Source organism: Plasmodium fragile (assembly GCF_000956335.1).
Source record: "Plasmodium fragile strain nilgiri unplaced genomic scaffold supercont1.58, whole genome shotgun sequence".
In the NCBI taxonomy this organism is placed as follows: Eukaryota; Apicomplexa; class Aconoidasida; order Haemosporida; family Plasmodiidae; genus Plasmodium; species Plasmodium fragile.
The window spans coordinates 23,709-36,921 of record NW_012192638.1 but is presented as its reverse complement, the minus strand read 5'-3'; the positions used below and the strand labels follow the sequence as shown (position 1 = coordinate 36,921).

The 13,213-nt window shown below is 52.3% G+C and overlaps 3 protein-coding genes across 3 annotated transcripts in view; all 3 read left to right on the top strand.

Annotated features, from left to right (window-relative positions):
- Positions 1 to 150, top strand: part of AK88_04267 (uncharacterized protein) — a gene marked incomplete at both ends in the record, with an annotated part of 975 nt that extends 825 nt beyond the window's left edge. Inside the window, one exon of the mRNA XM_012481877.1 lies at positions 61 to 150. Coding sequence (XP_012337300.1) covers positions 61 to 150 — 90 coding nt within the window. The remainder of the gene's footprint in view (positions 1 to 60) is intronic.
- Positions 151 to 1,616: 1,466 nt separating this feature from the next.
- On the top strand, positions 1,617 to 6,393 carry AK88_04266 (uncharacterized protein; the record flags this gene model as incomplete). Its single annotated transcript, XM_012481876.1, has 4 exons — positions 1,617 to 2,403; positions 3,383 to 3,955; positions 4,407 to 5,092; positions 5,263 to 6,393. 4 exons carry the CDS (start codon positions 1,617 to 1,619, stop codon positions 6,391 to 6,393), a joined length of 3,177 nt encoding a protein of 1,058 aa, XP_012337299.1.
- Positions 6,394 to 8,573: 2,180 nt separating this feature from the next.
- On the top strand, positions 8,574 to 13,094 carry AK88_04265 (uncharacterized protein; the record flags this gene model as incomplete). Its single annotated transcript, XM_012481875.1, has 6 exons — positions 8,574 to 8,651; positions 8,958 to 9,828; positions 10,363 to 10,602; positions 10,663 to 10,713; positions 11,275 to 11,870; positions 12,042 to 13,094. 6 exons carry the CDS (start codon positions 8,574 to 8,576, stop codon positions 13,092 to 13,094), a joined length of 2,889 nt encoding a protein of 962 aa, XP_012337298.1.
- Positions 13,095 to 13,213: the final 119 nt, after the last annotated feature.

The following is a 13,213-nucleotide window of genomic DNA, read 5'->3' as shown; positions in this document are numbered from 1 at the left end:
TCTGCTCCGTTCTGCTTACTTCTGTTTACTTTTGCCTTGTTTTGTTCTTTTTCTGTGTAGTCAACTTCTTTTAACATGACCATAGGAACAGGGTGGTACACGTCAAATGCATTTAAAATGCAGATTTACATGAATAATATGAACGGGTAGTATTCTCCTTTATGGGAAATTATTTATTAAAAGATGAGCACGTGCATTCTAAGGGTACAGTGCACAACACCTATAGCATGCGCATACGCCTTCGAGTATAAGGCGAGCTTGTCTCTCCGAGCAAACGTGGCCGTGTAAACCGCATCGTAGCCGCGTAATGCGGCCGAGTGTAACAAGTATTCGACGACGTAGCCGAGTGTAAGAACGGAGGGAGACATTGTCTCTCCGCGCACACGCGTCGACCAAAGCGGCCGCGTGCACGACGGAGCAGCATTGTCTCCGAGCAAACGCGTCGAGCAACGCGCCCCAGTAAGCACGGCTCTTGCGCGCACACGCGGTTCGACCAACGCGGCCGGGTAAACGGATTGTCCGAGCACGCAGCCGCGTGACAGAGAAGCGTTGACGGAGAGAGCGTTGACGGAGAGAGCGTTGACGCAGAGGCCTTGACGTCACAAGCGTTGACGGAGAGGCGTTGACCGGAGACGCGGTTGACGGAGGGGCGTGACCGGGAGCAGCGTTGACGGATAAGCGTTGACGCAGAACGGGGTGATGGAGACTGGGTGACGGAGAGGCGTTGACGGAAGAGGCGTTGACGGAGAAGCGTTGACGAGAGAGGCCTTGACGGAGAAGCGTTGACGGGAGAGGCCTTGACGGCGAGGCGTTGACGGAGAGGCGTAGACGGAGACTTGGTTCACGGACAGGCGTTGACGGAAGAGGCGTTGACGGAAGAGGCGTTGACGGAGACCGTGTGACGGACACAGCGTGACGGAGACGGGGTGACGGAGAAGAGCGTTGACGGAGAGAAGCGTTGACGGAGAAGCGTTGACGGGAGACGGGGTTGACGGAGAAGCGTTGACGGAGACGGGGTGACGGGTGTCGGCAGAGGCGTTGACGGAGAGGCGTTGACGCAGACGGGGTTGACGGACAGAAGCGTTGACGGAGAGACGGCGTTGACGGGGAGACGGCGTTGAGGGCGACGGCAGCGACGGCAAGGACGGCAAAGTACCTGCCACACCAGTAGCGGCGAAACCGGTGGCGCAGACGGACGCGGCGACGGGGAGCACGACCACGCGGTCCAAGCGCAAGGCAGCATCTGGTGCTGGTAGGGGTCCTGGTCAGGGTGCTGCCGTAGGAGGTCAACACGAGAACGGGAAGATGGCGAACACCGAGGAGACAGAGTGTGAAGGAGAAAGAATAGTGCAGCAAGGGCGTCACGCGGTGTACGTGGTGCCTCCACGTGATGTAAGTTACGTGAGTGACCCAGCACGGATGAGCGGGACAAAAGAATGAAAAGCACACGAAATTGTTCATAAGGTCAATTGCACATACATGTGCGCGTGTACATGCATTAACGCCGAATAATATAGTTAACACGTGCTCATGAGGACTTTTGTATGTTAATGTGTAAAACGTAGGATGCTCAATGGAACAAGTGGAAGCAAGTGTTGCAGGAATTTACGGAACATATGGAGCAACAAAACGAACTCAATGAAGCATATGGTGCAAACTGTTATAATAGTGGTTGGGATGATTTCGGAAAGGGAAAACACCATCATAGCGGGCAAACGGTAGCAGATGTCGTTAGGTGCAGAGTTATGAGTGTTGCATGGGTCTTCGCAAATGGGTGGGGAACTACTGGGAGCGCTAACACGGACGGGGTCCAAATCACGCAGGAAGAACGGAATATGTTCAGGTGTGAAGTAGCAAATATATTTGGACATCTACTGAAGGCAAAGTATTGTCCACGGCAACGCGGATTTAAGAGGGGTGTAGAGTATTCTCGCATAGCATTCCAGAAAATGAACAGCGCGACAACAGGTGGATTTGGAGACCTCACGGGTCCTGTTATCGACGGCAGGTGCACAGCATGTGGGTACGGCGAGTATCAAAGGTGGGCAAACGCGATAAATTTGAAAGTAGTAGAGTGGCTCATGGAGCACGCACACATAAATGAAGAAATAAAAAGAATGGAAGAGGCCATGCCATGTACCACACAATGGACACATTACATTAAGCAGCTGGACCCCGAGCACAACCCTATTAAGGGCGGGGACAGAGACTGGACCAGTATCAAAGCCCGTTTGAGCGCCGCAGGGAACACGACGTTAGAGACAGCAGAGAAGGACATGGAGGGAGAAGTGAAAAAGATAATTGAGAAGGTGAAGGACGCCAAAGACCAAATACTGCAGAAAGCAAAGGAGGCGTTTCAGGAAGTGCAGAAGAACGCGAACACGGACGGCACCGACACGACACGTAAGAATACGATTTGTAACACTACGAACATACGGCCGATACCGACTATGGCCGCATACGAATATACGGCCGCTACGAATACTACGCACACGGCCCACCGCGCATGCCGCCACAACAACACGCACCGGCTACAAGACGCACACGCGGCGTAACAGTGCTTCTCTCCGTTGAGCCCAGATGTGCGCCCACGACCGTAGCGGTAGCGGCAACGACGAAGTGTAGACGAGGTCTGTGCGTGCGGCGGCCACGACGACGGCCAGGACGAATGCGTGGCGTCACAGTGGTGTCACAGTGGTGCGTGGGGCTGCAGCGGGTCGCCGGATGCCGCGGCCGCGAGATGACGGCGACAAATAAAATTGTACTGCTGCCATCTACCCCCAGTTCACCGAGTACGCAGTCCACCGAGCCGACCCGAGGCAGCCGCCAACACCGCCAGGGGCACCGACAGGTAAGGACCGATGGGGACAAAGCACGAATACGCGACCCGATACGGCCGCTAACGTTACGATCCGTACGACTGCGCACGCATGGATGCCGCCATCACAACAACAGCACCACGCACGAGCGCCGCAACAGCACAGCAAACGACTTCGTTGACGTTGAGCACAGCGGCCACAGCGGCGGCGGCGACGGCACCGGTAGCGGTAGCGAAGCACAGGATGAGGCACCGGAGACGAGATAACGGCAACAACAAATAAAAGTGTACTGCTACCATCTAGCCCAAGTTCACCGCGTACGCTTGCGGCCGCCTGACCGAGTTCACCTCACCGTGCGCTTGCTGCCGCCTGACCCAGTGCACCGAGTTCAACTAGTGCAGTCCATCTCGATCCACTGCATCGACCCACTGCATCGACGCATGCAGCCGACCTACCCGGCCGCTACCTGATCGAACCACACCACACCGTCCCGGCCCCTTCTTTCTGTACCACTTGTGTCCTTTGTTGTTATCATGTTTCTACCATATTTCTCCTTTTTGTAGCGGGGACGGACCAGGACAAAAAGAAAGAAGACAGCAGTAACGGGCAGGTAGTAACGACGACACCAGAAGCTCCACCAGCTCAGGTACCAGAAGTTCCAAAGGACGTTGTTCCTGAGAAGACAGCACCGACGAAAGGGTATGTGGCAGATGGAGTGGCCAGGTCCGGTGATGCCGCACCGGCACCCGAATCACAACCCCCACCTGCGGCACCACCACCACAGGCACCTGTAGAGGCCAACACGGCAGGAACAAAGGGACCAGATCAATCGACAGAACAAACATCCGGCAACACAGCAACTACACCGGGTGTCAGTCCTAAACCGAGCACTGAAACTTCAGGTAAGGAAGATCGGACCAGTACGAATAGTACCGGTTCACATGATGATGATGAACCCGTCAACGTTATTGCAATAGGGGCAACGCGCCAAATAGAGGTAGTCACTGGCAATACATCCTCCTACCAGACTCCTACCCCTGAAGATATTGAGGAGCTTGAGAGCAGATACAAAAATTATAATTCTCCTGTCCCTGAGCCAGGTACAGAGCAGTATAAGAATAATGATCCTCCCGCCGGTGTATCCTCTGCAATTACACTGTACTAGGGATTACTCCCTACAGGGGCACTTTATGTGCGAGGCATCCCGCGAGTGGAATATTAGGAAGCATAAACCACAACAAAAAAACACAAAAAAACAGAAACAACATTTCCGGCGACAGCGCCAGAGACACCACGGAGAGAGAACCCACGCACAGAGAAACCAAACGTCGAATGAGAAAGATTGCGGCAGAGGGATGGGTCGGCCGCGGCAGACCGAGACAACCGCGTCCGGTAGAGAGACGTAGACGTCGACAGACAGACACACACACACACACACACTGTGTGTGTGTTGTTTGTGTTGTGTGAGACAGAGAGAGAGTCTTTTCCCGGAGTGGCACCAGCCAACCACCGTGCGCACCGTGGCCAACCATCCGAATCATAACTTAATTTTCATCATATGCTCCTTCCCTTCCTTTGATCGCACAGGTAGTGATTCCTCGGAAAAAACACAGAGCACAGACTCCAAGGAAACAACATCGGGGAAGGAGCCAGTAGCATCACCAGCAGAACCAACAACAACCACAACAACCACAACAACAGGAACAGAAACAATATCAAAAGGAACACGAGGGGACGGTAGAACGCCTGACCAGAAGGATGCCGTGGTCGGTGACGGCAACGATGACCCCCCTCCTCTCAATCCACCCAAACCCGGCACCGCAGCCACAAATCCTGATCAAGGAGATACTACTGGAATACTCGGAAACCCCAGGGCAGATTACTGTGGCTTTGGTTTATTCGATACTGCTGACAACACATGCCCTAAGTTGTCCGGCTCCTCCTCCCCTGCTGCTGCTACAGACAAACAGGATGCTGCTCCTCGTACTTCTGTAACTGACACTCAGGTTCCCGTATCCTCTAAGCAGGATCCATCATCCACCACGGGGATGAATACTGCCTTGGAACTGGACCCTGCCATAAATGTAATCGGTGCAGGGGGACACTTTGGACCAGGTCCCACACCAGGTCCAAAGGGGCAATCTCCGCACAATGTGGAACACGATGGCCCCTTCTTCCCTGACCTAACCGACACGGTCCTTACCGCCACTACTCCCGCCCTTTTTTTTCTCGCTTCCGTCATCGTGGCCCTTCTTGGTTATTCCCTTTGGAAGGTAAGTATATACGGCAACCACGGAATCCCGCATGTGCAGGATGTTTATACCTCAGAAACTCCCTACCGGCTCCAATATATGATCGTTCGCACCAATATGCCCCTACACCCGCGTTCATTCCTTTTATGCTACCGTTCTCACCCTGCTCTTTACCCCCTTTTTCTGCTTAGTATTTTGCGCACCTCGCCAAACGACGACGAACATATCGAACCGTTCGTGACGTGCCGTCACCGCCACTCGACGCAGAAATTCTAGAGCATCTACAACGCGGCGACCTACCGCCACCCGCTTACTGGTACACCATGGTTCGGGATAGGCAGCCCGGCAGATTGCCCGGCGCACGACGACGGCAAGCACGCGTGAATCGCCGCACGATCATCGAGCTACATCTACAAGTGCTCCACGAATGTGAAGCGACCGAATGGAAAAGCGTCAAAGACGACTATTTGCACATACTCGTGCAGGAGTTTGCGCAGGACTTGATGCGGGACCCGATTATGTGCAGTAGCATCTTGGATGCTCCTAGCACAAACCAGGGTTTATCAGGGATAAATGGTTCATCCACCGTGGATCCACCCATTGACTCCGACGGCATAGATCCATGTCGACCTAACGAAGATAACCCCGATCCATGGAGTTGTATGGAAACCATAGAGTTCGCAACGGACACTTCTGCATCTAACGACCCCGATCCATGGCGTTGTATGGAAACCATACACGTCGAAACACAAAACAGTCGTCCTTCCGACCACGGGGCCGCGCCGTCGTACTGCACCCAATGGATTAACTGGATTGAGCGCAACAAGCATCTATTGCAGGAGTGCACGACGCAGCCGTGGTTTAATGCCCTCAAATTGGAATGGAAACAATACGTGCGCGAGCACATGGCGGCCGACGAAGACAACGGGCAGCGTGAATTCGGTGAAGCAGCCACCCCGCCCATGAACACACTGCGATTGTGGAAAGAATGGGTAGCGCAACAACATCGGCAAATGCGTATGTATACGGAGGAGTTGTGCCAACATTTGTTGAATAATGTAGAGGAGGAGACAGCCTCGCACAAACGCGAAGTACAACGAGTAGCAAAACACTTAGAAGTGGAAAACGTAATGGCAGCAGAACACGTGCTCAGAGTGACAGATGCACCGCGCTCGCAACTGCATCGGCAAAGCTACATGCAAAAACCGTTAACCGCTCAAACATGGATACTGATCCTGGCATTAGTCATAGAACAGTGCGAGCTTGAAAGCCGTCTGAAGGAGAACGAGTTATATGTGGATGAACTATTGCAGCAACTGTGACATTAGGATGACGGGGCCCATGCATGCGACATAACGCATGCTAACCGTACACCACTTTTACTTCATTATGTGATATACACAACATATTTCTTGTTTGCACTATTCCATACGTTCTTTTTTTTTTCTGCTCTCTTCTGCTTACTGTTGCTTTTGTTTTGTTCTTTTTCTGTGTAGTCCACTTCTATTAATATAACTATGGGGACAGGGTGGTACCGGTTAAATGCATATAAAATGTAGATTCAACTGAATAATATGAAGGGGTAGTATTCTCCTTTATGTGAAGTTAATTATTAACAGATGCGCACGTGCATTCTAAGGGTATAGTGCAGCACACATATAGCACGCGACTACGCATTCGAGTCTAAGGAGAGATTGTCTGTCCGAGTACACGCGGCCGCGTACAGCATTGTCGTCGATGTAGCCCAGTGTAACCACGATTCGACCAAGTAGCCGAGTGTAAGAAAGGACGGAGAGATTGTCTGTCCGAGCAAACGTGGCCGGGTAAACCGCATTGTAGCCGCGTTTAACCAGGATTCGACCACCGCGGCCCAGTGTAAGAAAGGAGCAGATTGTCTCTCCGAGCAAACGCGTCGACAACAGCGGCCGCGTGCAAGACCGATTCGACGAAGTAGCCGCGTGTAAGAAATATTCGACGAAGTAGCTGAGTGCCAGACGGAGGAGAGATTGTCTCTCCGAGCAAACGCGACGACCCACGCGGCCGGTCCGAGTACGCAGGATTCGACGACGTAGCCGAGTGTACGAAAGGCCGACGATTGTCTCTCCGAGCACACGCGTCGACCAACGCGGCCACGTGAAACACGGAGGACCATTGTCTCCGAGCAAACGCGGCCGGGTAAACGGATCGGTCCGCGTGTACGAACGTTTCGACGAAGTAGCCGCGTGTAAGTACGGAGGAGAGATTGTCTCTCCGAGCAAGCGCGCAGAGCAACGCGGCCGGGTAAACGAATTGTCCGCGTAACGGGTGTCGACGAAGGATTGTCCGAGTGTAAGAAAGGAGGAGACATTGTCTCTCCGAGCTAACGCGTCGACCAAAGCGCCCGCGTGCACGAAGGCGGAGGATTGTCTCACGGAGCAAGCGCCGCCGAGCAACGCGGCTGAGTGTCAGAACGATTCGACGACGTAGCCGAGTGTAAGACGGAGGGAGAGATTGTCTCTCCGAGCAAACGCGTCGACCACAGCGGCCGAGTGCCAGAAAGGAGCAGGATTGTCTCTCCGAGCAAACGCGTCGACCAACGCGGCCGTGTAAACGCCCTTATCCGAGTGACGCGGTGCGCGGGACGGATTGTCCGAGTGTACGAAGGAGGAGAGATTGTCTCTCCGAGCAAACGCGTCGACCAAAGCGGCCGCGTGCACCAAGCAGGACCATTGTCTCCGAGCAAACGTGGCCGGGTACACGGATTGTCCGAGTGTAAGACGGATTCGACGAAGTAGCCGAGTGAAGCGGTTCGATTACGGCGTTCGAGTAAACGATTCGACGAAGTAGCTGCGGGAACGACGGCGACCACGGCGGCAAACACGGAAGAAGCGACGGCGGCAACGACGGCAACCGCATTGATGCTGTTGTTATTACTGCGGTTTAGCCTACACCGGTGTACAAAGACGTATTCATGACGCATTTTGTGTGTGTACGGTAGTGTAGTGTACTTTTCCTATTTTTTCCTTTCTATTCTTTTGTCCTTTTTGGTACTTGACTTGGGGAGATTGTTCATCTGTGGAAGCGAGCGCGTCTTCTCTATATTGTGCAGAGTATGTTGTTATGAATTTGTAGGAATATGTTGTTTTGGGGTCACTTTTTTTTTCTTTTTTCCCTTTTTTGATTTCGTTTTTTTTTTTTTTTTTTTCTGTTTTACGTTGTTTTAGTTCTGTCTTATTTATCTTCTTCCTTTACAGCTTATTCATTATTTGCGCTTGCGATGCTCCCAATTCCTAGTGTAACTATAAGGATTGTATATGTGTGCATAGGTTATATAAACGGATACATACCCCTTCTTTTCATGTGGACGGTACAGTTATATTTAGGCGGATGTTAATGCGTACAGCAGACGCAGGAATTTATAGCGTGCACAACAACTTCTGAGCGATGCTGTTGTGCAAGATATGTACCACGCTCTAGTGATTCAAGGGTAATTCAGATGTCCACGTTATGATCTTAGGGCACAATGGCGTTAGTGTTAGGTCATATATTGGCACAGTATGTGAAGGATAGGGGACTAGTGGATAAACCGCAGCAGTATCAGGTAATTTACTAAGATTAACATCGCGGGGCGTCGTGTACTTATAACAGCCTCTATATATGATAGTATGCATACTTGCCTGTATATATAATTGTACGCATGCGACCGTGCACTAATTCTATATTACTTACACAATGGGAAGATATCGTACGTGCAGCACGTACACATGTGTGGGCACATATGAATCGATATGGAAGATACAGTACGTGCAGTACGTGCAACAGTGTGGGCACATGTGAATGAACATGCAAGAGACAGATAATGTGGCCACTTATGCACACACATATATGTTCCTTATGCATAATACAGGAATTCCTAGGGAAGGATGTAACAGCGCTACTCGACGAATTTGTGGGATATATGGAAAATGAGGAACTAGACATCTATGCATCTAATTGTTTAAACAAGGGTTATACGAAAGAGAACCATGGAGAAACAAAGTTCGTAGCTAACGTGGGCGATAGAATTATGTGCACACTCATGTCACGAGCATTATTTTTCATGAATGCGTGGAGTTCGAAGTCCGCCGGTTCGCAAACTACCGACCCTAATAATGCAGCGTTGAAGGAACATATAAGGTGCGCAATAGTAAATATATTCATGTACATATTGAACGAATCTACATGCAGAAGTAAAATGGGTGTATATTATGCATGGGAAACAATGAAAGAGCTGGAGTCAGGTCAACCTGGATTACTCACAAAGGGGACGTGCCGCCAGGGACTGTTTCAAAACATAAAAATACAGGACTTCGACATGGGAGAGAAGATTAAGGACTGGTTAAAGAACAAACCGAGTTTGACTAAAAAATTTGCAGGGAAAGGAATACAAAGCATATGTAAGAAGAGTATACACGAACTTGTGGGGAAAACGCAGGATGAAAATGCCATGGGTGGACCGATAGAACTGAAGAACGAGGAGCAGGCAGCTATACGTGAGTTAGGCCAAGGGCTGAAGACAATAGTTGAGGAGGTAAAGAAAGCCGCAGTGCAATGCGCGAAGGACCATGACGCATGCATCGAGTCTATCCAACACGTCTCCAGTAGCGATCCGCAGGGTGCCGACAGTAAGGCCACAGTATCGAACTCTGTCGACAGCGGCACACCAGCACCATCCGGCAACGAGGGCGGCACAGAATCGTCCCAACCGGCCACCGGCACACCATCAAAGGCATCGCCAGGTAAGGACCGAGGGGAGAAAGCACGAATGCGCGACCCGATACGGCCCAACACGTATTATACGGCCGCCACCGATACGATTGCGCATGGGCATGCCGCCACCAGCAACAACGCACACGCGGGGCAACAATGCACGGGGCAGCAATAGCGGTGCGCAACCGCACAGCAGCGACGACGTCAGCGGTAGCGGCGCGGACGGAGATGAGTGGCCACGGCAGCGGTCGCGGACGAGATAACGGACGAGATGACGGCGACCACGAATAAAAGTTGCACTGCTATCATCCATCCCGACCCAGTCGACCGAGTTCACCTCACCGTACGCGTGCTGCCGCCTAACACAGTGCACCGCGTACGCAGTCCACCGAGTGCGCCCCCCTTTCTGCCTATCGTTGTCCTGTTCTAACAACGTGCGCGCTCTCTAACACCGTGCGCTTGCTGCCGCTACCTGACCGCACCGTTCCGGCGCCTTCTTTCTGTACCACTTGTGTGCTTTATGTATCATTTTGTCGTGTATCTTCCTTGCTTTACTGCTGCAGCGGAGGACTCGGTAGGGACACCACCAGGATCCACAACATCGGCACGAGGATCGCAACCACAAGCACCGGCATCCCCAGAATTACCATCAGTACCACAGGCACCGGCATCTCCAGTACCATCATCGCCACCAGCATCGATCTCTCCCCAGGGAGCACCATCACCAGCATCTTCAGGTACAGGGATTACAAGCAACGCGGCAACAACACCAGCACCAAAGCAGGCATCCAAGGACAGTCCAGGTAAGGATAACACTAACTGTACTCGTACTGTCACGCAGACTTCTTCCACCACCCCTGGAGCCAGTGTGTCCGTCAGCTTCATCCAGCAGACTCCTTCGTCCGACTGTTCAGGTTAGGGAAGGCAGAGGAGAAGTTTACTCCTTACATGGTAGTAGGCAATACAGGAGAGTGTGAACTATACAATATACGAGTACTTAGGGAGAGACAAAAAAAAAACAAAAAAAAACAACAGCTTCCGGAGAGAGCGGGAGAGACACCACGGAGCGAGAGAAACCACACGTCGAATGAGAATGAAAGCGGCAGAGCGATCGGCCAAGCGATGGGTCCGCCGCGGGAGGTCGAGTTACCGCCGCGGAAGGTAGAGCGACGTAGAGACGTCGACGTCGACAGACACACACACTGTGTGTGTGTGTTGTGTGTTGTGCGGGACAGAGAGCGAGAGTCTTTTCCCCGGGGTGGCACCCTATCCCCGTACCCGCGTGCGGCTCGTGTGCCCCGGCCGGTCTCCTGCCATCCGACGCCTGGCTCCATCCCCGTGGCAGCATGGTGCCGACCGTGTAGCCGAAGGTGTGGCCAACCATCCAGCGACGAACCACAACAACCGTGTGCCCGGGCAATCACCTCACACAACCTTGCATTTCATCATTGTCCTTTCCCCAAACCTTCTTTCAGGAACTGCCGGAACGGTCCCTGCGCCACCACGAGAAACAGAAGCAGCACCGGGGGCACCGTCCAATGAAGGTGCTACAGGAAAATCATCAGAAACAACAAGAACATCACCTGAGGCAGGGACACCATCAACAGGAAGAGCAGGGGACGGTAACACGAGTGGCACGAACGATGCCGCCTCCGGCGACGCCGTCGTTGATGGCGGCAATGATGACCCCCCTCCACCGGGAGGCACATGGAATGACGGTAATGATTTCTGGAGCGTGTTGGATACGGACCCTAATCTTTGGGGCATAGGAAAAAACAACCCAGATAAGCCTGCATCAGCATCAGGAACATCTGGAGCCTCAGGGGGAGCATCCTCGGAGGACAGTGGACAGTTTCAATTTAACTTTCCCTCACCTGCACTCAACATAGAAGGTGCCACAGGAGGATTCGTACCACCGGTTCCAGCAGATGGAGAAGTCAGTTCATCGGGTGAGACTCCACGTGACTATGCTGTCCCCGACCTAACGAACACTGTCCTTACCGCCACTACTCCCTTACTCTTCTTCCTTTCCGCCGTCACCGTCGCCCTTCTTGGTTATTCCCTCTGGAAGGTAAGTATATACGACAATGAGGGCATGCCGCATGTGCAGGATGTTTATACCGCAGCACATCCCAACCGGCTCCAATATATGATCGTTCTAATCCATATACTCCTACACCCGCGTTCATTCCTGTTATCCTACCGTCCTCACCCTCCTCTTTACCCCCCTTTTTCTGTTTAGTACTTTGCCTACCTCGGCCACAAACGACGACGAACATATCGAACCGTTCGTGACGTGCCGTCACCGCCACTCGACGAAGACATATTGGACCATCTACAACGCGGCGAACTGCCGCCACCCGATTACGGGTACACCATGGTTAGGGAACGACGCCGCGATAAATTTGCCGACCGACGACGACGCGCCCCACGCGTGCATAAGCGCACGATTATCGAGCTACATCTAGAAGTGCTCAACGAATGTGAAGAAGCCGAGTGGGAAAACGTCAAAGACGAGTTTTACGGGATACTCGTTGAAGAGTTTATGGGGGGCAACAACGGACATAGTAGTTCCCCGGATAATGCTATCCCAAACGACGGTTTACCAGGAAACAATGTTTCCTCCACCGTCGATCCACCCACTGACATCGCACGAACGGACCCTTGTCCACCTAACGAACAGGACCAATGCAGTTGTATGGAAACCATACCGTTAGAAACGGACCCTTGTGCACCGAATGACTGCGATCCATGGCGTTGTATGGAAAACATACGGTTAGCAACGCACCCTTGTGCACCGAATGAAGAGCACCCCGATCCATGGAAGTGTATGGAAACCATACAGTTAGAAACGGGCCCTTGTGTACCTACCGACGATAATCCCGATCCATGGAGTTGTATGGAAACTATACAGTTAGCAACGGACACTTCTCCACCTAAGGACCCCGATCCATGGAGTTGTATGGAAAACATACAGTTACCAACGGACCCTTGTCCACCTAACGAACATGACCCCGATCCATGGTGTTGTATGGAAACCATACAGTTAGAAACGGACCCTTGTCCACCTAACGAAGATGAACCCGATCCATGGAGTTGCATGGAAACCATACAGTTAGCAACGGACCGTGCTGCGCCTAACGAACAGGACCGATGGAATTGTATGGAAAACATACAGTTACCAACGCACCCTTGTCGACCTCATGACCCCGATCCATGGAATTGTATGGAATCCATACAGTTAGAACAAGAAGAGACTCCTTTTCTCCTTCCATCCCCTTACCCGGGGAATTAAAACCGGGCCCCCGACCACACTACTTGGATTAACTGGATTGCCCGCAACAAACATATTCTGCGGGCGTGCACGACGCAGCCGTGGTTTTTGCAATTGACAGCGGATTGGAAACAACACCT